Source organism: Typopeltis vanoorti, chromosome 10 (assembly GCF_054136105.1).
Source record: "Typopeltis vanoorti isolate ZY-2024b chromosome 10, IOZ_Tvanoo_1.0, whole genome shotgun sequence".
Classification (NCBI taxonomy): Eukaryota; Metazoa; Arthropoda; class Arachnida; order Uropygi; family Thelyphonidae; genus Typopeltis; species Typopeltis vanoorti.
In genome coordinates this window covers 21888962-21912500 of record NC_143558.1, presented here as the reverse complement: position 1 = coordinate 21912500, position 23539 = coordinate 21888962, and the positions used below count along the sequence as shown (strand labels likewise).

General features: G+C 36.8%; 1 protein-coding gene and 1 long non-coding RNA gene across 2 annotated transcripts in view; one reads left to right on the top strand and one right to left on the bottom strand.

Moving 5' to 3' along the window:
- LOC150102219 (uncharacterized) overlaps positions 1–23539 on the bottom strand; it is a 136383-nt gene that overhangs the window by 106152 nt on the left and 6692 nt on the right. The window lies entirely within an intron of this gene.
- LOC150102218 (uncharacterized) overlaps positions 14423–23539 on the top strand; it is a 51424-nt gene continuing 42307 nt past the window's right edge. The window contains exon 1 of the mRNA XM_090399140.1: positions 14423–15411. Within this exon, the coding sequence (XP_090255266.1) occupies positions 14486–15411 (926 nt within the window). The 5' untranslated portion in view covers positions 14423–14485. The remainder of the gene's footprint in view (positions 15412–23539) is intronic.

Below are 23539 nucleotides of genomic sequence, written 5' to 3'. Positions count from 1 at the left end.
TATTAATTTTTATAATCTTAACAGATGAATATTTGTAATCTTTTCACAGACTCAGACCTTTAAGATATATTTGAGGTACAATAATAATAATAAATAATAAGCTAACCTACTCCCTATAAGAGAATAAGAGACGAGGCGTTTTCTTCCCTTATAGGGGGTAGTTTTGGCGACTGAGTGGGCAGATCAATCTCCATCGGTAGCCAATCAAAAATAGCTGATCCATGTCTATCACTAATTATAGACAGCCACCGATGAAGAGACAAGCAAGCAAGCGCTGCCATCTCTTGGTACTTAACCCTAATAGTATATGTTACTGTCTGAAATAACGTGGATTCTACGGTCGATTTTCTTGAGTTTGAGGGATGAAAAATCCGAGTTTCCAGGAGAAAAAAAACAGCTTTCCCGTGCCAGAGATCGACTAACTCGGGAACCAGACGAAGAAAGGCTTAGGAAAAAGTTCTTCCAGTCGACTAGACTTGAATCATAAGTCTATCTTCGTGCGGCCTAGTGCACAGGATGCAAGCGCCATTTCCACTGGGCTACACAGACTACTATATTTGAGGTATCGATACGTAACATTTGGTTTTGTTTATTATAATCGAATTCTTGCAGAAGTGGATTGTCATATTATTTTTTTAAATGTCTTCTTTCTTTCAGAGAAGGCAATGGTCTTAATGTATTCTTATAATGGGGTATCGTAATAGTAATAATGCTGAGTCATCTTCAATCCCAATAGCCAATAAACTGAGGTATGTAATCAAAAGAGAAACACAAAAAAGTCATAGAAATTAGTTCGATGATTGGCACAGAATATCACAAAAATGAAATAATTTTAAACCTCATATCACGATCATTGGTTTTATGAACTAGAAAAATTGAAAAAAATTTGAAAAAAAAAAGTATATAGATTCTTTTAGTCACAACAGAAATCGAACTTTTTGTTGCCAGCCAAAAGACGCAATGAATATCCTTGTTCCGATTAAAATACGGAGATTTTATTTATTTAATCATAAGCATTTTAAAAATTCCATGAGGTACTGAATCTAGACGGCGTCTGATTAAATTTCAATTATAAAAATATTTCGTCTGGTAAAACTGTTTAATCTACAAAATCCTTTTATTAAATATCATTAACTAAATCTAAATATAATTTAACTTTCAAGTCTCATATTTTACTTGCTAATTGCATTTCCCTAGGTGCAACATAGATGGCGTCACTTCGAGTCACAGTGTTGCGTGGCGCCATCTATAATCTGTAAATGAAACTATTGCTTCTCAGTAAGAAAAAAATTTTGTGGGGGAAATCGAATATTTTTAATTTATTGCAGATAAACTACAAAATATCTTATATATATATTAAATTATCTTATATATATATTATATATATCTTATATATATTATATGTATCTTATATATATATATTAAATATCTGCTTCTAATTTTTACATTATAAATACTTTATAAATATAGAGAAACAGACTATTTATTTCTGAATTGCAATAATAAATAAATACAGTTCATGCGGACATTATCTACAGCGATTAAAATTAAACTTAATTATTAGTAGTTGGAAGGGGTATAATCGTTCGATGCTGTTGGCACACCTCTCCCTCGATGAGTCCTTGGACTCCCTGGAGGGGTCACATAATAATAATAATAATAATGTGCTCCAGATGGAAACGCTGGATCACAGTCCAGTGGAATAAGATTTTAAAGGCATCGAAGACAGAGATCATTGATGAACTACACATAAACCAGTTTTCTTAGATGTATTCCTCAACGTTTAGAAATTTCAGACCTTATTATTTTTCGTGTACTATAAAAAAAAAATCAAAATAAAGGAGAGGAAGAAGGAATAGCGTCACGGTAGATGGGACGTACAAGACTTTGAGAAAGAGAGAATCGGAGATGATACGTATGACAAAAAAAAGTATTTATTACACACGTCATAACAATAATAGATATATATTAGGATAGAGTCACAAGATGGAGGCCGTTTCGCTCTCTTAGTGGAAAGCTTTGATTTACTGATAGCTAGCTAAGCTATCGCTGGTGGTTAAAGGATGGAGATTGGCTGCCCATTTGTCTTCAAAAAGTGTTAGTCAAGACTAAAGAAGTCCTCACTTTCTTTGGGAATAAAACACAGAAGATTTTTTATACATCGAAAAGTATAATAATTTTTTTATTAGTTAACTGATCCCATGCAGAAACTTGGGGTGTTTTTTATCACACAAAACAAGAAACACCAGCCAAAAGACCACACACGGTTAACAAACATAATACAATTTCGTAGCTTCAGTTGCTTCGACTACGATCATTCAAAACACTCTAAAACAAGTTTTTTTATTATTTTTTTTCTGTTTGTCTTTTTTCCCCTTCTTTTTTGTCACTAATGGGGAGATCAAGTCATAAGTGTGAATATACCCATGTTTGTCGCATGTGGGATGGTATTTGCGTTTTATTTTTAACCGCTGATGGATTTCGCTGATTTCCATGCAGATACTTTCTTCCTATAAAACAAGAAACACATTTTGATAGCAGTGCCATTACACGCAACTTAATACATTCATTAATTATATTTAGCGTCTCATTTAACTTTAACAAACTGGGCTTGAAGTTTAAAATCATATGTCCATTGTTAACTTTTAAATGCAGATATCCAACATGCATGCAGGTTTTCATTATTATTATTATTATTATTATTATTATTATTATTATTATTATTATTATTATTATTATTATTATTATTATTATTATTAGTGAAGGCTACGTCTATTTAAAGGCATCAAATGCCATGGTATCCCATAATGCAAAGCTCACACACCCTTTCAGATGTGTATAATACAATACATTATAGGAAAAGTTACTACACAAACTAGTTTCGACCTTTATTGAGGTCTCATCAATGACAACACTAGACCCATGGAGATTTTTTTCTTTCTCGTGGTCCTAAATGGACCGCTGGGTCATTCATGGCGTAGATGATGTTCTTTGTTAGCCTCCTCCGATCATCTCGGTGTCTTGTTCTTGATATCAGTTGAGAAAGGGATGAATTTGTCCATTTTTTGATGTTATCAGTTCATTTTAATCGAGGACGGCCCCTAACCCTTGATCCCGGAACAATTCCTTCTAGTGCTTGCTTTGGAATGCCATTAGCCCTCTTCACATGTCTGAACCATTCCATCTATCTCCTGGAGATACCGAAAGCTAAATCAATGTAGAAATAATATTTTTCTTCTACAAGTAGGAAAATACTGGATTAGACATGCCGAATTTTTTTCGCTTTGGTTACACAGTATATAATACTAAACAACACAATAAATGCATAATAATATACACATCCGAAAGGCAGTATGCGGTGCATTATGGGATACCAGGGATATCTGATGCGAAGCCATCTGCTTCCACATACAAATAACCTAGACATAAAGATACTCCATGAGCAAAATCTGTGTTCGTCCTTGGGTAGAGGATTAAAACAAGAATATAAGTTCTTGTCTAGGTATGATCTACATTGACCATATTTATTGAGCCATCATACAAGCAGCACTTCTATAGGTCCCGTTTTATTATCCCTTTCTGAACATTCATGTTCTTTTCTTTTTTTCAATTCAAACATTAGCATCTACCGCTTTATTTGGAAATATGAGTTCAGTTGATTGGAATTACGGTCGAAGCAAGTAACGGAGTTAATTGCGAACGGTATCCATCCGGTTGGCCTACTTTATAAGAAAAATCGGAGTTTACAGAAATTCTGCCACCTCCATTTGAGACCGATAATTCATTCTCAGCTGAAAATATTTTATTAAGGTTTCTTGCGTAATAAACAAGATTCAAACGAAGGTTTAAAATATTCCCTTCTTTGTCAATAAATATATTAAGACATTTCAATATCACCTGCTGAAGTGCCATTAGGTGTAGCGATATCAATCACTAACTTATTACAATTTCAAATTCACCTTTGGTTGTTGCAGATGAGTTTGAAAACGAAATCCAGGGATACTCCAGCTAGGAAAAGAGTTATAAAAATTTCTCGAATTTTGGATGGAATTTGAATCCAGGTCGTTTCAACTGAAGGGTACGTTTTTTTTTGCGACTCATACCGAGGGCACTGTTCCATATAAAAAAAAAAATCATCATCGTATTTGACGAAATTTGCCATAACTTCTTAAGACAATAATGGTCTGTGATAAATCTTAGCACCACTCATACGAACTTAAATGAAGGATTTCAATCATGCAGGTGATTTTCATCACTGCCTTGAGATACAACAGAAATCTTAAAAAATCATAAAAGATAAACTTCCTCGAAATATTCTTCCTTCCAGCATGATATTGCACGACATCGTGTTGCTAAAACACCCTCCTAAACTCGCTAGCGTCTGTGGGATTTCCCGGACTCGGAAACAGGAACTCAAAGAAAGCTTTTTCAAGTCGGATGAGAAAGCGAAGCAGCCCCGAATGTGTACTTTAACTTATATAAGGAATTATTTGAATAAGGAAGAAAAAATTATATTAAAAAAAATTAATAATTTAAAAATACATTACTAAAGTGTACCATCAAAAGAACCAAACGTTATGTAGGTTTTGGTGTCGAGACTAGCAGGTGAAACATCAAGGGAGGAATGGGGAAAATGTGTGTGAAAGTTCAGCTATGGGATACAAACGTGATAAAGATATAAATGCCTTTGAACATGGTTATGTATGTGGCGAAGGAGTGGAAAAATATGCTTTGGGTTCGAACCTTTTAAGTATGTCTGGGGAGGGAAAAGAGAAAATTCTAGAACAAGACCAAATACATTGCATATCTAATTATAAGAATAGGCTAGGTTGTAATTTATTATGTCTATACACAAATGCTAGGAGCATGAGAAACAAAGGGGGTGAGTTTGTTGCTTTATTGAATACGATGTGGCCTAAGATTGTTGGCATTAGTAAAACCTGACTATCAGAATCAGATATGGTAAGTGGGATCGAGTGTAACGGATATACCCTTTTTAGGAATGACAGAAGAGATAGGAGGAGGACTGTTACTAATAATATCAGATGACTTAAGCCAGTTAGGGTAGAAATACAAGAAAACAATGATGGTAACAACGTCCCATATAGTGATGAGTTTGAGTCTATCTGGTGTGAAGTGGAGGTTAACAGAATGAAATATATGATGGGGGTGTTGCTACAGACCTGGCAACTCAATTGTAGGGGACGAAGAAATGCATCGCCAATTTAGCCTTATGGGTACCAGGCGAATGATCATTATGGGTGACTTTAATTTTCGTAACATTGATTGGGTAGAAGAGAAATCCCATGATCAGAAAGAACATGAATTTATTGAATTGTTGAGAGACAACTTTCTCAAGTAGCATGTAAAAGAAGGAACGCGAGGTCAAAGAGTGTTGGATTTGCTCATTGAGTCAGAAGGGATGTCCGTCAAGAATATGGCTATTTTACCACCAATTGGTGACAGTGATCATGCTGTTCTTTCTTGGGAAGTATCTAATTGTATTGGAGCTCCGATTAAAACAGGCTACATGCTGAATTACAAAGCTGTAATTATGATCAACTTAGAAGAATATTAACTTTGGTCCTACGGTATCAGTTACAGAATGGAAAAAATGTCAGCAATGTATGGGAATCTTTGAAAAAGTACTTGAATGAGATGGTATCTCAATGTATCCCTAGTGTTCTAAGAATAAATAGGTTGAGAGTGAAATGGATGTGCAACCTTATTAAGCAAGAGATCCACAAAAAGAAGATGATGAGGAAAGAATATCGTGAGAATAAGAGTGAGAAGAGTTATGAAATATATAAAACTCAGGCCAGAAAAGTAACGAGTATTGTGAGAAAAACTAAATCGGAGTATGAAAAGAAATTGGCCATGCAAGCTAAAGGCAATCCAGAAGAATTTTATCGTTATGCCGCAAGCAAAAGAAAGAATGAATGTGGAAGAATAACTTGATTGAATGCAGATGGTACACGAGTGTCGGAAGCTAAGGAGATTGTTCAGTTAATGAGTGCTCACTTTGCTAAGATATATCAACCAGGTGTATGTAGCATGGTGTTACTGCTACGTTAGATGAAGAGTTACGGGTTCATGAAAATGAGGATGAAGAGCTGTTGCATAACGTGGAAGGGACAGATGGAATATCAGCCCGTTTGCTAAAGGAATGTTCAGCTGAATTGGCTAGGCCTTTCACACATTTGTACAACTTGAGTCTCAGCTCAGGAATGATACCACAGGAATGGAAGGAATGTATGATAGTTCCATTGCACAAGGGTGGTGCAAAAACGGATGTGTCTAACTACCGACCTATTAGTATCTCTGGTGTGGTAGTGAAGATTTTAGAGAAGTTGATAAGAACTCGCATACAGAAATGGGTAGACAAGCATTCTATACCCTGCAAGGAACAGCATGGGTTTACTAAAGGAAGGTCATGTTTTAGCAATTTACTGATATTTTATAACAACGTTAAGTCCGAGTTGGATAAAGAGAAGGATACACTATGATAATGTTGGATTTTTCTAAGACATTTGATAGGATACCACACAATAGGCTGTTGTGTAAACTGGAGAATATGGGATTAGAATATAAATTCTTGACTTGGATCGGGAGATGATTGACAGACAGATATCAAAAAGTAGTATACAGTGGGTGTGAATCTTCCAGATTTAAGGTAACCAGTGGTGTACCTCAGGGTTCAGTCCTTGGGTTATTATTGTTCAATCTATACATTGATGACATCAAGCAGGGTCTATCATGATTTTCAATTGATGCGAAGATAGGCAGGGCAATAAGGGATGCTACTGATATTCAGCAATTACGAAAGGATTTGAATAGACTTGAAATCTGGGCAAACGAAAATGGCTATCAGTTGAATGTTAGTAAGTGTAAAGTTATGCACTTTGGACTGATTAGAGTTCCAGCGGCATATTATATTAGCGGGTTATGCTACAAGAAACTGAAGAGGTAAGGGATCTTAGTGTATTAGTGGATATGAATTTAAAGTTCAAAGGTCGCATATTTAACATATTGCTATGTTAAATCATGGAAATCCAAAACAGCAAAATCATGGAAATTCAAAATCTTCCAGTCTACGAACACATCTCCAATCTTAACAGCAAAAAATCTTGCAGAGACAAGTTTCAACATGAAAGAGAGGTGGAAAGAGTCCTGGTGTAACACTTAAACAGGAGTCGTCCATGAATTGGTGAACCCAACACAGATGCCTTCGGGTTTTGACCTACCCCGGAAAACTTGGTTTGCACTTAACCGAATCCGTACCAACCATGGCAGATGTGCAGACCAGCTTTACAAATGGGGCATGACTGCCTCACTCAGGTGCGACTGTGGATCACCCCCACCAGACAATTAATCATGTTACAGCAGAATGTGCCAAACATGCATACAATGGAAACCTGTCAGACTTCATCCATGCTACACCAAGTGCAGTCGACTGGATAATAAACCTGGACATTCAGTTGTAGCCTATTCTTGAGTGTCTCTTTTATGACTGTATGATGTCTTCTTATTGTACATGTCTATTGCTATGTCCATATATATTAAGGATTAATGTAATGTAACTTTTCTCATAATGTTACGAAGGCATTCGTAACATTATGACAAATGCTAAAGGTCTGAATCCAGAACAAAGTCTGTAATTTTACTAGAATGAATTTCTTTTAAACACACTTTATATAATTGCCAACTCAAATTCCTGTTCCTCCTTTTTTTTTTCTTTTTTTTTTGAAGTTATTCATTCCAAATTACCGTATTGCTCTCCCACGCATCAAGAGAATTGTCTTTACTATTTGAACCGAAGCAGTTGACTCGATGTACACTTCGCGATCAATTACAGTGAAAGCAACTTAGCAAAAATGAAACAAATCAATGGATTGCAATGATGCGCAGACTTGACAGAACGCAGCCGAGTGGGGAGATCAAATCTCGAGAGGACACTCTAGAAGAAGAATTCTCAGAATTTTCTCAAACTTTCGTCATTTTCGTAATTACAATCAATCCTGTTGATGAACAGCAATCCCTTATTTATTTCCCGCTAGATTAAGCAGTGGAGGAACCAACCCGGACTTCGCTATTAGGGAATGAAAATTATCTGATAGCGAAACCCTTTCTCTACTTCCCCCTCCCCCAGGTCAAAATATGTCTTGATTAACGCGCTCATAAAATGACGTCTTAAAGCCAATGAGAGCTCCCTCCCCCCATATATATATATATATATATATATATATATACACACACACAATACACACACACACATATATATATATATACAGGGTGTCCCAAAATTCACGCAAGAAGTAATTTTGATAGAAAACACAGGTTTTTAATTAAAAATTGTAATTTCTTATTGATTCATAAAGTATACAGTATAGGGTTATGGATGGAATAGCATATCGGGTAAATGGCCTCCACGGCTTTGCTGGCACATACGCACTCTTTTGTCGAAATTTTCCATGACCGTTTTGCATAAATGTGGCTGAATTTCGTTGATACAGCGCTCAATTTCCTCCTTCAAGGCGTAGGTGGTCGTGGGCTTGTTGGCATAAACCTTAGACTTCAAAAAACTCCAAAGAAAAAAGTCCAACGGCGTTAAGTCACATGATCTGGGCGGCCAATTCTGATCACCAAAACGGGAAATTACACGACCAGGAAATGACTCATGCAGTAATTGAATTGTTTCTCGGGCTGTATGGAATGTGGCACCGTCTTGTTGAAACCACATGTCGTCCACATCCATATCTTGCAATTTAGGCACAAAAAACAGGATTATCATGTCACGATAGCGAGCACCATTAACTGTTATTGCCTTACCAGCCGCATTTTCGAAGAAGAATGGACCGATGATGCCTCCAACCCAAAATCCGCACCAAACAGTGACACGTTGTGGATGCATTTGTTTCTCAACAATCACTCGTGGATTTCTGATCCCCAAATGCGACAATTTTGTCGATTAACGAAGCCATCAAGATGAAAATGAGCCTCATCGCTGAAGATGATTTTGTTCGAAAAATAAGCATCCACTTGTTGTTGTTCCATAATCCATTCAACGAACTCTCTTCGCTGTGTGTGGTCAGTAGGCTTCAGTTCTTGAGTCAATTGAACTTTGTAAGCATAAAGATGCAAATCTTTCGTGAGAATACGCTGTAGAGAGCTTCTCGAAACGCCCAATTCAAGACCACGGTGCCGAATTGATGTTCCTGGACTCTCAGCAACACTCTCAAGAACTGCTTCGATGTTTTCTGTTGAACGACTTGTTGAAGGACGGCCAGAGTGTATAAGATCACTAATTGATCCAGTTTCCTTGAATTTTTTAATTACTCTTTTCAGAGTTGATGAAGTTAAATCACTATTCCGACCATATTTTGTACGAAAATTGCGAACTGTAGCTGCCAAACCTTCATTATTTTTAAAATATTGCTCAACAATGAAAATGCATCGTTCTTTCGTGTAGCGCTCCATTTTTTAATAACCCTGAACTGTCAGCTGTCACGCTGTCTTTTTTTTCCTCGTTGGCAACACTTTACCATCAATGCTGACATTTAGTTTCCTTTCTATTTATTTATTTTTCATTATTCCTCAGTGCTCCAAAAGAGTTGAAGATGAAGTACCAAGACCAATTTAATATTAAGGAAAACCTTGAGAAATATTTCACTGTCATTCGGTTTCACACATTACGTCAAAAAGCTCTTTGACGTGGAGCATAAATGCAATTAGATGTGCTAACCTCCCATGTAATAACGCGCACATTAACCATACCGTCGAATCTGTGAAATCAAAATCGATTGGTTCTACTTGGCCAACATGAATTTGTTCCACTCACTTCAACAATAACTTTCTGACCTTGAAGCTATGCTTCAACGCATGCTCAGTACATCCTGGTGGATTGCGCATGTGTGTATGCTATATATTGACAGATGTGGTTTGTGGTTGGCGCACACGTTTAATATTAATTTTCTCGATTCCAGTGTTGCTATAGTTTCTTAGTGATCGTTATTTAAACCTTCACAGGAAGAATCAAAAATAGATTGATAGAAATACAAAGAAGAGTTTTTTGGCCTACAATCTATCACAGGACTATACGAAAACGGTTATAGATAACTGAAAATGGAGAAACTAAAACCATAGAGGATTCAATCCACCATAACCACGTCGGACGAGATTACGTAAATACAAGGCTAAATTTTTAAATTAAAATTAATCTGGGTAGAGAGTATATAACATTTCTTGCCTAAACTCAACACACTTTGAGTAATTCAACCTTGGAATTACAACCGAAGCAAATAAGGCAACAAGGAGAGTGTATTAGGTCTATTAACTTCGTGTGTTCTTCGGCTGGTTTGTCTCTTTTTTGCGCTGATAGAAAATCAAGTTTCCGGGAAAGGGGGGGGGGGGCTCCGCCTGTGTACAGAGAGAGAGAGAGAGAGAGAGAAAGAGAGATATTAATTCTATAATGACAATTACCCGTGTAGTGTAGCCATTTTCTTTCTTCTTTTTTTTTTGTCTTTCTTCCAGCGTGGTCCCAAGTTAGTCGATCTTTGCACGCACAAGTGACTCTGGATCGTCATGTATAAAACAACCCCAGAACATCTTCTTAGCTGGGTGCTTAGGAGCTTGTTGATGGTGGGTGGGAGAAGTCTTCTCGGCCGCTAATTTGCGAACATAGGGTATTCGCCCTCCTTGGACAAAAGAAAAAGCTCTCATCTGAGAATATAACCTTCTTCTATTCTTCTAACGGTCCAATCTTTGTACACTTTTGTCGCTGGAGCCTCTTTTTCTGCTTAGCCTTTGTCCACAGTTTCTATTTTGGTCTGTGGGCAGTCCTCCCTGCTTCCAACAATCTTCAACGGACCATCATGTCAGAAACATTAATCCCATTAGCTACCAAGTCTCTATTTAAGTCTACAGCAGACAATCTTGGATTCATTTTGCTTTTCCTAACTAGTAAACGATCTTGAGTAAGTGTAGTTTTCCTTTTCTAGTAGGAGAAAAGGTCCTGCCTCCTTAAACCTCTTTAAAATTGCATTAACAGTAATCAAACCAATGCCACACTTATTGGCAATTTGTCTTTGAGTCATGTGCTGAGAAAGAGTATATGTTTTTTAATGCTTTCTTGGAGATGTATCCATTTTATAGCTACACAAAATGAATTCAACATCGAATGTCAAGTTGAAATTAATAAAACAAAGTAATTTTAAGTCATCATCATGCGTATCAAGGATTTAGGCCTAGCGTGGCCCTGTTCCGGCCTTAGAAGTCATCGTTGAATCCTTTAAGAGGACGTCCTGGTTTTCTTTTTCCTAATGGCTTGCACTTTAAGGCTTGTTTTGGTAATCTTTCTGTTTTCATTCTTTCAATTATGTTTTCATTCAATCATGAACATCCAATAGACTTTTAGGATTCCCACAAAGTAGTTGGTTAGGTTCTACATGTATCTGATCTGACGAAGCAGACATTTCAAATTTTTTTGCGTTGTCTTGAGAATGCAATGAACTTAATGCATATTAGCACGAACAATAAATAACAGCAGGATTTCCAAATTAAGTAAAATAAATAAAAATATATAAAAAATAATAAAATGAACAAAAAAAAAAACAAAAAAAAAACGCTAGCCCTGTCAAGATACTAATGTACTATAAGGTTCCAACTTTGCGTGCTTGGGAATTCGATTTTTTTTTTTTAAATCATATTTTATATCAGAGATTATAAGAATCAACTTGTTTGTATCTCTCGTATTTAGGCTACATTAACACACATCGGCATTACCAAGGTTGTCAAATCAATTAAGTTTTATTTTTATTTTTATTTTTAATTTGAAGAAGCCGTTCTTGAAAGAAATGCATGTAGCCAAAATGTTCGTTCAAATACACTAAATAAAAAAATCTAGAGTAAGAAGTCAAGTGGTATTTGCGCACGCAAAGACACACCTTTTTTTTTATTATTGCGATATTAGAAGTCCTTCATTATTAAAAAAAAAAAAAAACTTATTTATTATCAAAGTTTATTATTTATTATCAAAATTTATTACCAACTTATTATCAAAGCGTATAATAAATAAAAAAAAATAATAAATGATGAACCATTTTATTTCCATAAACAAGATCTCGGTGGCTTCCTTTTCCAATAACCCTGTTGATTTTCTATTGAAATTTTGGTTCATTAAAAAAAAAAAAAAAAAAGTTCCTAAAAGCAAACTTCTGAACTCGGTGCCGTTCCTCACCCGCTGGGATGGCGCCGAATACTTTTGTCCACGCGTTTTTCTTTTTTCTGGTCAAAAACGATCGTCGACAATTGTCCAGACTGAGGCGTGAGCAATCCACAGCTCGTGACCGACCCTATCTCCGCCTTTTCTCTTTGCGGGCCTATTCAAACGCACTACACGCTCGTCAAGGGGCTAACTTCGCCCCGTACTCAACCTGCCGATTGTTGAACGCGCTACGGCACCTTTGGCTCTCTCTCGACAACAATAAAGTTGTGTGTTCGATTTACAAAAGGCTAAAAATGTATGTGAATGGCTCTTGAAAACGTGTGAAAAAAGGCGATGCAACGTTTAGAGTTGTCACCAACACTCGTCAAAGGTCCCTTCACATGTTCCACCCCCCCCCCTCCTATTCACCCCCTCCCGTCAGTGTTTGACCCTACTCTCTCTTCACAAGACGCCGGCAGTCTTGTGCGCGGATCTGAAAATCCAGCTATGGTTTGGGTTCATAATTATAAAAGCAACAACCCCAAGAAAGTTAAGTTTGTTATGGTAGAAATAAATAAATGTAACTTAGCAACAGAACATTCATACGTCAATATCATTTAGCTCGGCTAAGAATATCTGACATGGGTGATGTATGGAGTCTTTTATGTATCCATACACCGTTTATCGGTCCAATCTAAACTCAGTGTGTGTGTGTGTGTGTGTGTGTGTGTGTGTCCTTAAACATCATTGGTTACTTATCACATAATCGAATATATCTTTAAAAAATTCTAATATCCCGGAAAAACAATCGATGATTTTAATTGTCTGGTGTGATACGACCATCCTGTTTACTGAAGAGTCTGAAGTGGTTTGAACTCGCGTTTGGGCTCTATGACAGGATTTTCAGATTATATAACCTGTAGCCTATCTTTGGTACTAACTAATGTAACTATGGGTACTATGTATATATATATATATTTTTTTTTTTTTTCTTCCCCCTACAAGACGTCCATCTTAAGAATATCTCTCACCAATGTGGAAAAATAAAAACTAGGAAATCTTACTTAGCATTTATCGTAGAATTATTAACTAATATTTAGAAACACAGAGCACGTGGTCTTATCCAAAATCGTAGCCTATTTTATTGAATGGCTCAAATAATTATCATGAATGGGATCGTAGAGATTGTTAGCTAGAATCGGGATGCGTAGGAGGATCCGGTTATATGTTGTACGTAAATGGAAGAAGACCAAGTGGTATAAAATGCTTTGATTGCAAACCACATCTAAAGCTTAAACACTGAACTTTAATGTTTTTGTCCTATAATGTCCCTGACAGTTTTTTTTTTTTTTAACCATATCAGGTTTTATATGTTGTTCTAGTCGAGTATGATGCAACTCCTACGTTTGCATGATTTTCTTCAACAAAACGACACGCGTTCAGTTTAATTGGTCCAATATTTTGTGATACTTGAGACCACTCATTGAATTTGAGAAAAACGAGTCCCTTCTTAACACGTTTTCTGTCTCTTTGATGACATTCTTATCTGTGGAGTATCGTTTTTGTAGTTAAGGAACACGAAGAGTGTGTGATAGTATCGGATGTGATGTCTTTGACATTCAAATTTTAAAACGACTTACGTTTCTATGGGAACCTCGACGAGTATATCGAGCGTTTAATAAGCCGTGTTATCCGATGAACACTCGTATAAAACCGCACTCGCTAAACCCCGCATAAAAACCCGAGCCAAAAGACAAACCTAAGAAAGAACGAAAAGTACACGAGCCAAGAACACGCTTTTGCTTCAATCTTCACTTCCGCATGTCATCAGCATAGAAACAGATCTTCGGCAGCATCCTTTGCCGCCGTCCGCTTTTACCTTTGACATCTGGATATTCGATGCCCGAGTGGAGAAAAACGGCCGCAAAGGCGTGAGGCGCAAATGATTATCAAATATTAATCATCATTAACCGCCGATAAAACGACTCGATGCGACACAAAAGCTCGCGACGGTGTCAAAGCAACGTCCAGAGAGGCGTGATTAATGGTTGGCAACCTCTCGCCCGCCGTAAACGTATCACAGAGCAGGTCGGCGGAAGCAAGCCAATCGCAGGCGGCGAGGCACAGTGACGCAGCCGACCGGCTACCACCAGCCCATCTCAGACGCCTCGGCCGACGCTTCGGTACGCTCTTAAGCGACAGGTTCGCATTTTCCCGGAGTACACACGCAAATACTCATCCATCAAAAAGCCGAAGAAAAATCCCCCCGTCGGAAATAAGAGCATGGCTTCCATCATCTCCGAATCGTCCGCACCCGTGTGTGGACCTCTGCCGACAGCGATACACATCCGTTCGACTCTCGATTCGGTGATCGAAGCGGCGACAGATGCGGGTCGAGCAGGCAGGGGTCTGCCGGTCGCCGTTGGAGAAAGGATGTACCGTTCGGCCCACTTGCAAACCCGGAACGACATGAACCACACGACGCCACACGGACCGAACGTCGCCGGCGGCAATATGAAAACTTCCCACGCCACGAGTGTGTCCGCGAACAGCGAAGTGGCCAACGACACTTCCTGCGACGTCCGAGGCGGCAGCTCTGAATACCAATCGGACGGGGTGGTGCTATCCGGCAATAATCCGAAGCTCGCGGATCTTCTCAGCGGTAAAAACCTCACCTTTTCACCCGAACAAGTGGCATGCGTCTGCGAAGCACTCCAACAAGCGGGAGACATCGATCGTTTGGCTCGTTTTTTGTGGTCTCTGCCACCCAGTGAACTTTTGCGCGGTAACGAATCCGTACTGAGGGCCCAAGCGGCCGTCGCATTCCACAGAGGCAACTACAAGGAACTGTACGCCATCCTGGAGAGTCACAGCTTCGATCCCCAACACCACCTCGACCTGCAGCAGATGTGGTACAAGGCCCACTACCGAGAAGCGGAAAAAATCAGGGGTCGACCACTTGGAGCCGTGGACAAATATCGACTCCGCCGGAAATACCCACTGCCCAAGACCATCTGGGACGGCGAAGAAACAGTGTATTGTTTCAAGGAGAAGTCGCGCATCGCTTTGAAAGAGTGCTATAAACAGAACCGCTACCCGACCCCCGACGAAAAACGAAATCTGGCTAAACAGACCGGACTGACTTTAACCCAGGTGAGCAATTGGTTCAAAAACAGAAGGCAAAGAGACAGGACGCCACACCATCGCAGGTAAGACACCATATTTGCATTCACCTCTTTTTTTTTTACAAGAGAGAGAGAGAGAGAGAGATTTGAAACGAACAATGAAGACCCTACTATAGTAAATCCAACCAGAACTTAACCTACAGTTCTCTTCATTGAAATCTAAACATGCATTTGGTAGTGCATCAATAACGAATCCATAAACTGCCACTTATTTGACGTGAAATATCTAATGTCACTTGCCAACTATTATTTAATTTATACAGACATTTTAGAATCGAGTTAAGGGTTATGGATTATCATTAACTTTAATATATGATATCGACAATCCACAAGAGATGTAAGCCATCTGGTATCCCATACAGTTCATGCATGACTTGTGAATTAACTCCATAACCAAGTGCAATAGTCACAAACACATAAGAAATTGTCAGAATTTGAACGATGAATGGAGGATGATATGCATATTGAGGGCATTACTTTATCAGCGATTCACGAAGTGATGGATGTATCGAATGAAGAAAGAATTGATCATGATGCGTGCGGATAAATAGGACCTAAATTATCTCAGAATACGTGGATCAATGTGGATAGTGAATTGACCATAGAATGCGGTCGGAACTTAAAATAACAAGGAGAATATCTACGATCAGTGTGTGTATGTCATATTCTGAATCTTTACATATAATGTCCCTCCCAGCAGCGATTCGGATTGTATATTTCAGCTAAGTATCTGAAATATACAATCTGAAACTGAAATATACAATCTGAAAAAAAGGATTGTATCTGAAAAAAAAAAAGATTGTAGATTTCAGATGTTAAGTAGGATTGTATCTGGAATAAAAGATTGTAGATTTCAGATGTTAAGTAGGATTGTATCTGGAATAAAAGATTGTAGATTTCAGATGTTAAGTAGGATCGTATCTGGAAAAAAAGATTGTAGATTTCAGACTAGGAATTATATATTTCACAATAGGATTGTATATTTTAGAGTAGGATGATATATTTCGGTTCGATTGTATGTTTCAGATATGAATCAGGATTGTATCTGAAAATGATTGTATATTTCGGATAAGGATTTCCAATCCAATCTCAGCCCCAATAGAAATTCACTTTAGCATCAACTGTAAGAAGAATATTAAGATCAATAAATGAAGTTATTTTGGTGTACGAAACAAATTTAAAGATAACTTTATGCATATATAAATTAAAAAATATATATTTTAAATGATTTGATACTGTTCTTAATAACTGCAGATCCAGAAACATACGGCAGCAGAATTTGCGATCTATTTTCAAGCGTTCTTAACATTTCAGAGGAAGAGAAACATTGTATTTTACAAATGTATAAATTCCGATCAATGTGTTTAGTGCTTTAATTATCCCTCTTGGCAAAAATCAAGCGTCAAATTGAAGACTTCATTGAACTAAAACTTCACAAAGCATCTAATCGTCTGGGTCAGGGAAGTTTGTCCCCCCCCCCCTCACATTATCCCGACCCCGTATAATGTATCTTAGAGGAAAGCTGATTCCTGGATTTGAATGGCAGGACAAACACTGTAACGATGATACTGTGATCAGATATCAATGTGTTATCAGATACTTAGGTAGAGGGGAGGGCCTTCCCCCTCTTGCAGTTAGCGAAATGTAACACCGGCAGCAAAAATGCAACACGTAACTTTTGTATGAAATCTCCGTCTATCTCTCTCTCTCACACTCCCTTCTCCTCATCCTTTTTCTCCAAAATGTCATTTGCGATGGCTCAATGGCTCATCGAGTAGAATCTTATATCTGAATTGACATATTTAATCCTGGCTACACAGTGTTGCTATTGAGTTTATGTTGCACCGTAGATAGTACACAAAAGGTGTTTATTCTTACTCATCATAGTGATGATAACAAAAACATAATTCAATCCTGGATAGCATTAGCTCTATAGAGTATATCGCCGTATACTCTTTATAATCAATATTAACCGGTCTCTTCCATACTGAATTTTGTTTTAACATTTTAACTGTTGGATGTCTATTATTTCGGACATACCTATAATCAGGTGACTAATTAGTAAATGGCTACGACTGGATGCTAATCCACCCGCGCTTTTGATTCTAAACGAGTCGCAAGCAGTTCAAAAAACCTGCATGACAATGTTTAATGCTGTTTCTTTCTTTTTTTTTTTTTAAACTCATTCTCTTTCGATGATTTATGACTTCGTTATTTTTCTTGGCACAACAGCTTACTAAGTACGATTAGAGCCAGTTTTTCTGAGCACTTGGCCACCCCACACTTCATCATTTAAATCGCACCAATTCATTTATTCACTTTTCACGCATCTCTATTTAAACTGATGCGGGAGGTCTTCTCTGAACTTTGCCGCACCTTCGGCCATGTCGTGTCTGTTTTGGATCGGAGTGATTTATTATGGCGGTGGTTTGAAGTTGTTATAGCGTACAAAGTTACATCTCCAACATAGTTCTCGTGTCTCCAAAAAAGAGGGCATCTCTCTGTATCGCCAACCATTGCTCCTCTTCAGAATAATTATAATAATGAGCCAGTGATCCGATGCACAATATCATAGAGCTATATTGATTCTCGCTTGCATTGCATTTGTATATACTACATATTAAGCCAGAGAGTCACAGACCTAATCTCGGATACTGCATCTGTTTAGGCTTTAAAATCTAATGTAAGTAGGATGGGATAGTTAGCCATAAAATGTCCGTAATCTTCTACGCTTGTCCTTATGTGTTTTGGTTGGATTGACTGCTTACGAGAAGAACACGGCTGAATCTTCCTTCGAAGTGATCTGAAAAAAATTATAAAATCCCCAAGGAATAATTCGAAATGACAGCTGAAAAGTAGGGTAAAGTTATAGTGTCAAGCACAGGACATTAAAACGGTCATATATTAGCCTGCTTGAGATAGATATAGACTCGAGGTTCTCAAACATTTTATAGATTGCGTCCCTTAAAATAATTAAAAAAAAAATCACATTCACTCCCCTCCCCAAATCAAGTACAAATAAATATATTTGACATGAAAATTAGCTATGAGTATAGATAACTTTTTTTTTATTAAAGAAAAAAAAACATATGTATATTCATACCTTTTTTTAAAACTAAGTATAAATACATTATTTTCTAAAACCTCCAAGACGCTTGTGTGTGTTTGAATTCTACGTACTGTATGCCAACTAAGCTACCAGAATCAAGCAAAGGATTTCAAAAATATCAACCCCCCCCCTCCTGTTCTCCAGAAAACAACTTGTAGCTCAAGCTGTTCTCCCTACTTTGGGAACTCTGGTGTAGAGAAAAAGTCCAGAAATGAATCTCATTTGAAAATAGTAAAACCACACCGTTTTGCAAGAAGAATTTTAACAACGTTATTCTAGAAACGTGATCTTTGAAAGAAAAGAAAAAAATGAAAGATAAGTATAGATGTATTTATTAATACTTTGTATAGAGTATTACATGTACTGAGAATTTAGTGAGAATATCACGATAATATTCAAAGTAGCTTAATTAAGCGCTTAGAAAAGAACGCTAATGATGGCGATGAGTTTTTGAGAATCCGCATGAAGAATGACGAAATCTTCATCCCGACCTAGAATTAAAGTAAGGCTTGGAGACCAACTATTTGTTGTTCTTGGAAGGCTAATATTAAGGCTAGAACCAACTACGTGTTGGGCTAGTATCCTATGTGAACAAAGAATTAAGTTTCTGGGACTCATATTTGGACAAGAGGAAATCATTTTCGTGTGAACCAATGTTTTCTTTCTCATTTCGCTACGTGCATTTATTCTCTCAAACTTAGATTGAGTCATAGGTTCTGCAAGGCCTTCTTTTATCCATTCAACCTTCTATAGAAGCCATCCAACATTAAAAGATAAGAACAGATAGCGCATATCGCTAATCATGCAAGCCTAGTCTTCAGAACACAGTTTAGCTGACAACTGGTTACGTAGAGGTGAATTGAAAAGAAATTAATAAAACAAATACTAATTTATCCTAGTCCAACATCATGGTAAGTAGAAACTACAAACAAAGAATTCACATGAACTCAGACATTGTCAGTCTAACTTGTGCAACTGCAGAGGGAAGTTTTGATTACATCTTACGTTCGATTACATCTAGTTAACGATTTATTTTTTAGCCTATATTAAACTGTAATGATGGCTGGTTTCCTCAACACTCAGTAATTCTACAAGAGTGTTCTGTGTGTAATTTTATTTTACAAGTGTTGCTGTAGCTTCTCTTTTTACAGAGCTAGAAAAATTAAAAATCTTAAATATCATAAATGAATAGCAAAACTGTTGGTATGTCAGGATACGATGTTAGCCATAGGTGGCAAGTAATTCCCTTTCGGCATCTAAAGGACTTCTTGATATAACTGAAGTCACATTTTCACGCTTCTTTTGATGTACCATAAATGCAGGTTGGATAAAATAATGAAGAGCTCAACCTAAAATACTGCTGTTGGAATTTTGTTAGAATTGGCACTCGTCTTTTACATGTATAGCAACATTTTGATGTATTTCAATGGAATTATTTCTGCAAATATTTTGATATATCTGTTTAGCACCAAAAAAAATCCACTAATGCCTTTTTTGTTCCCAAACAGAGTACGCGGATCTCTTTTAGTCTAACTTTTTGGGGGAAAATCTGACGGGAGCCAGTTTCTATCCTTAGACATCGAAAATAGCTGAGTTCAGGGTTAACAACGCTTTTCAAGACTTGAGACGCGATTAAGGCAGATAAATGCCGCCATCTCGTGACCTTAAACCCTAATACTTGCATTTTTGTTTGAAACAGTGTGAGTTCCACGGTCGATTTTCTTGAGATGCTGAATTAAAAACAGGAGTTTTCAGAAAGGGGGGGGGGGCTATATGGCTAAAGATCGACTGACTCAGGAACCCATTGAAAATATCTAGAAAACGTTTTTCTCGTAGGCGACTAGAATCGAACGAATTACTTTCTTTTGATGGCCTAGCACTATGGAATAAATCAAACTGCCATAAGGCTACACAGGCATATCTTACATTTACATGCTTCATAAGAATCATGTATATACATATGCTTATTATATTATCACACATTTTTACACGTTTCACTACATCGTACAATGCATGCTTATATTTTTATCACGTGTTCTTTGTTCACATATAAAAATCACGTGAAAATTCGGCGATTTCATATCTTTTATATGTCACATCAATTTCGCAAAATCCAACCAAACAAAATATATGACGTCATTAAGATATAAAAATTATTTATAATACCACGTGTGAATAAGAAGTGAGATCTCTCTTCCAACAGCCATACACAAAATGCTAAATCAACAATTGCACCATGAACAGCAACAACAGAACCCTGTAACTCACAAGTCCTACCACAAACTCACCATACAGCTGTGCTGGGAGAGCATATACAATACACGCCTGTAGTACACAAGGCATAGATCATGGAAGATGAATCATCATAACGCTTAATAAAAAATCAACGCACACACACACACGAAATCCCACCATTCCCATAACACACTTTACTAACTCAATATGCATAACTAGTCTATGTTTCGAAGATAGAATAATGCTTTAGAAGCCCCAATATATTTTAAGGTAATTTATTTCACAATGAAGTAAATTCCGAATTTACTGCAAGTCAAAAAAAAAAAAAAAAAAAAATTCAAACCAGTCAAAATAAAATAGTCTTAATTTTTTAATATTTTGTGTTACAAGCAATTAGTGCTTCGCCAGATTTTATTCATAACGTCTCTTGTGCACATATTATTATTATTATTATTATTATTATTATTATTATATACAGGCACTTGCATCGAGTCAGTAGACTCATCGTAGGAGATCCATTTTAAAAACATTAATCAACAATTGTCAATGCCTGAACAATATCTTCATATTTGCCTTCAAATCATGCACAATTCATTCTGGCAAACTATTCCACTCACTCACCACAAAAAATCTAGTCCTCACTCCCTTAATGGTCACGCCCTTACTCGGTTTACATGGATGACCTTAAGTTTTCCTCTCATTATTCAGGTACTAAAATATTTCGTCCGCATCGATCCTGTAAACCACCTCCAAGTAACTCATATATCTCTATTATATCTTTCCTTATCCGCCGATCAATCAACTTCTGTAACCCACAAATCTTCAATCTCTCTTCATATGGAGCATCACACAGGCCTGCCACCATCTTAGATACTCTTCATTGAATCTCATCCACATCTCCAAGAAACCCAGGTGACCAGATCTGCTCAATAATCGATGAGGCCTCATCAAAGCCTTATAAAGAGGAATGATAACCTTCTTATCGCTGCATATGAGGATGCTCTTCAATAACCAGGTAATCCTATGAACTGTTTTAATCACTTTTTTCAATATTCCCTTTAAACTTCAACTCTCCATGCACCCCCCACCCAAGTCCCCGCCTTCATCAAGTTCCTGGAGTACAGTCCTCTCAATATGGTAGATACGCAGCCGGAAATTTTTTTACTCAAATGTATAATTGTAACTTGCGCATTAAATTGCTATCTGTTCTCCTTTGCCCATACTGCTATATTTAAACCATCCTGTAAAATATCAACGTCTTCTCCGTTGACTATTGTTTACCTAATTTTGCATCATCTGCAAACAATTGAATATTTCCCCTTTATTTCCTATATCATTAACTAACAAATTAAACAGTAACGGTCCAAATAGAGTCCTGTGGCACGCCGCTAGTTGCAGGCCTTCTACAAGACTGTACCTGTATAGACTACTATCTAGTATCTCTCCATCAAACAATCTCTTATTTACATCAGCTTCATGTCCATACTCATTGGATGTAATTTATATCCGTATTCCATGCAATCTCCTAACAAATAGCTTTGCGAAGTTCAACAGTATGACCAGAACCCGCGCTAGGGTCTTTGCCGCCCGCATGCAATTTCTATCTAAGCGCCCCTGTAACGATCCGGGAGTGTGTGGTTCTTTTACGATAATAAAAATTTTAATTATTTGAAATTTCTTAAATAAATTTTGACAGAACAGCTACACGTTGGTTCGCTAAATGTAACGAACCGGCGGTGTTGACTAGGCAGGATAATCGTTAAAAACCCGAATATTCAAAAAATTCTCAAAAGTTAAAGCAAATTTTGATAAAGCCACTTCACTTTAATCGTTGAATATAATGATACAGGGATTATAGCCTTCTCACCGACCCGAATCGCTCACAAAATTAAAATGAATTTTAATTAAAGTTAAAATTTATTTGAACTAAAGTTTAAAAAATTCTTGCATTTTACAAGTTACTAAATTATTAGTAACTTGTAAAATATTTTTAATAATTTTTATAAGCGGAACTATCTTTTTGGAAAATAAAAGAAACTCAAGATAGATGAGAAAATAAGAAAAGAATTCAGAAATAATTAGAACGTTTAATATAAGTATTCAAAAAATGATATCTTTACAGAATAACAGAAAATAAATTAAATTACATAATTATACTTGAAATTTTTTTAATTAAAATTTTAGGGGTTTTGATTTCATATTCACAAAATTAGAAATAATGGTCTTAACGTCTAATTCCGTACATATATCATTTTCAATAGCTATTAACGCCAAACTAACAAGCTTTTTTGTGACATAATTGTTCTTAAGGAGTTTTAATTAATTTCAACTTGGAAAAGGAACGTTCGCCGCTCGCTACACTAACAGGTAAGGTTAATAGTATTCTTAAAGCAATTGAAAAGTTAGGGAAAGATAAATTACTGGACACAATAAAATTAAGAATATCGAAAGGTTTTTGAATATTTAAATTATCCTTCCGAAAAATATCCCGGAAAGCACATAACTCGTCATATAGTTCTATTGCATTTACGTCTTTATTGTTGCCGTCCTTCAAGAGAATCTCTAAATCGTCACAATTTTTTCATAAATCTTCGTTATTAATTTGTAGTAACCTATACAAGAAATTGAAATTATCATAATATGTTTTTAGCTGTTCAAAACGTTCTATTAACGAACACATTGCAACATCTAGAAGTGTATATAACACATTCACTCTAAATTTATCTTCTGGCGATTTCGTCGTGATGCTCGTAGTCAAATTGTCGTGTCTTCTATCGTCGTCGAACTTCCGTACCAGTTTTAAATTCT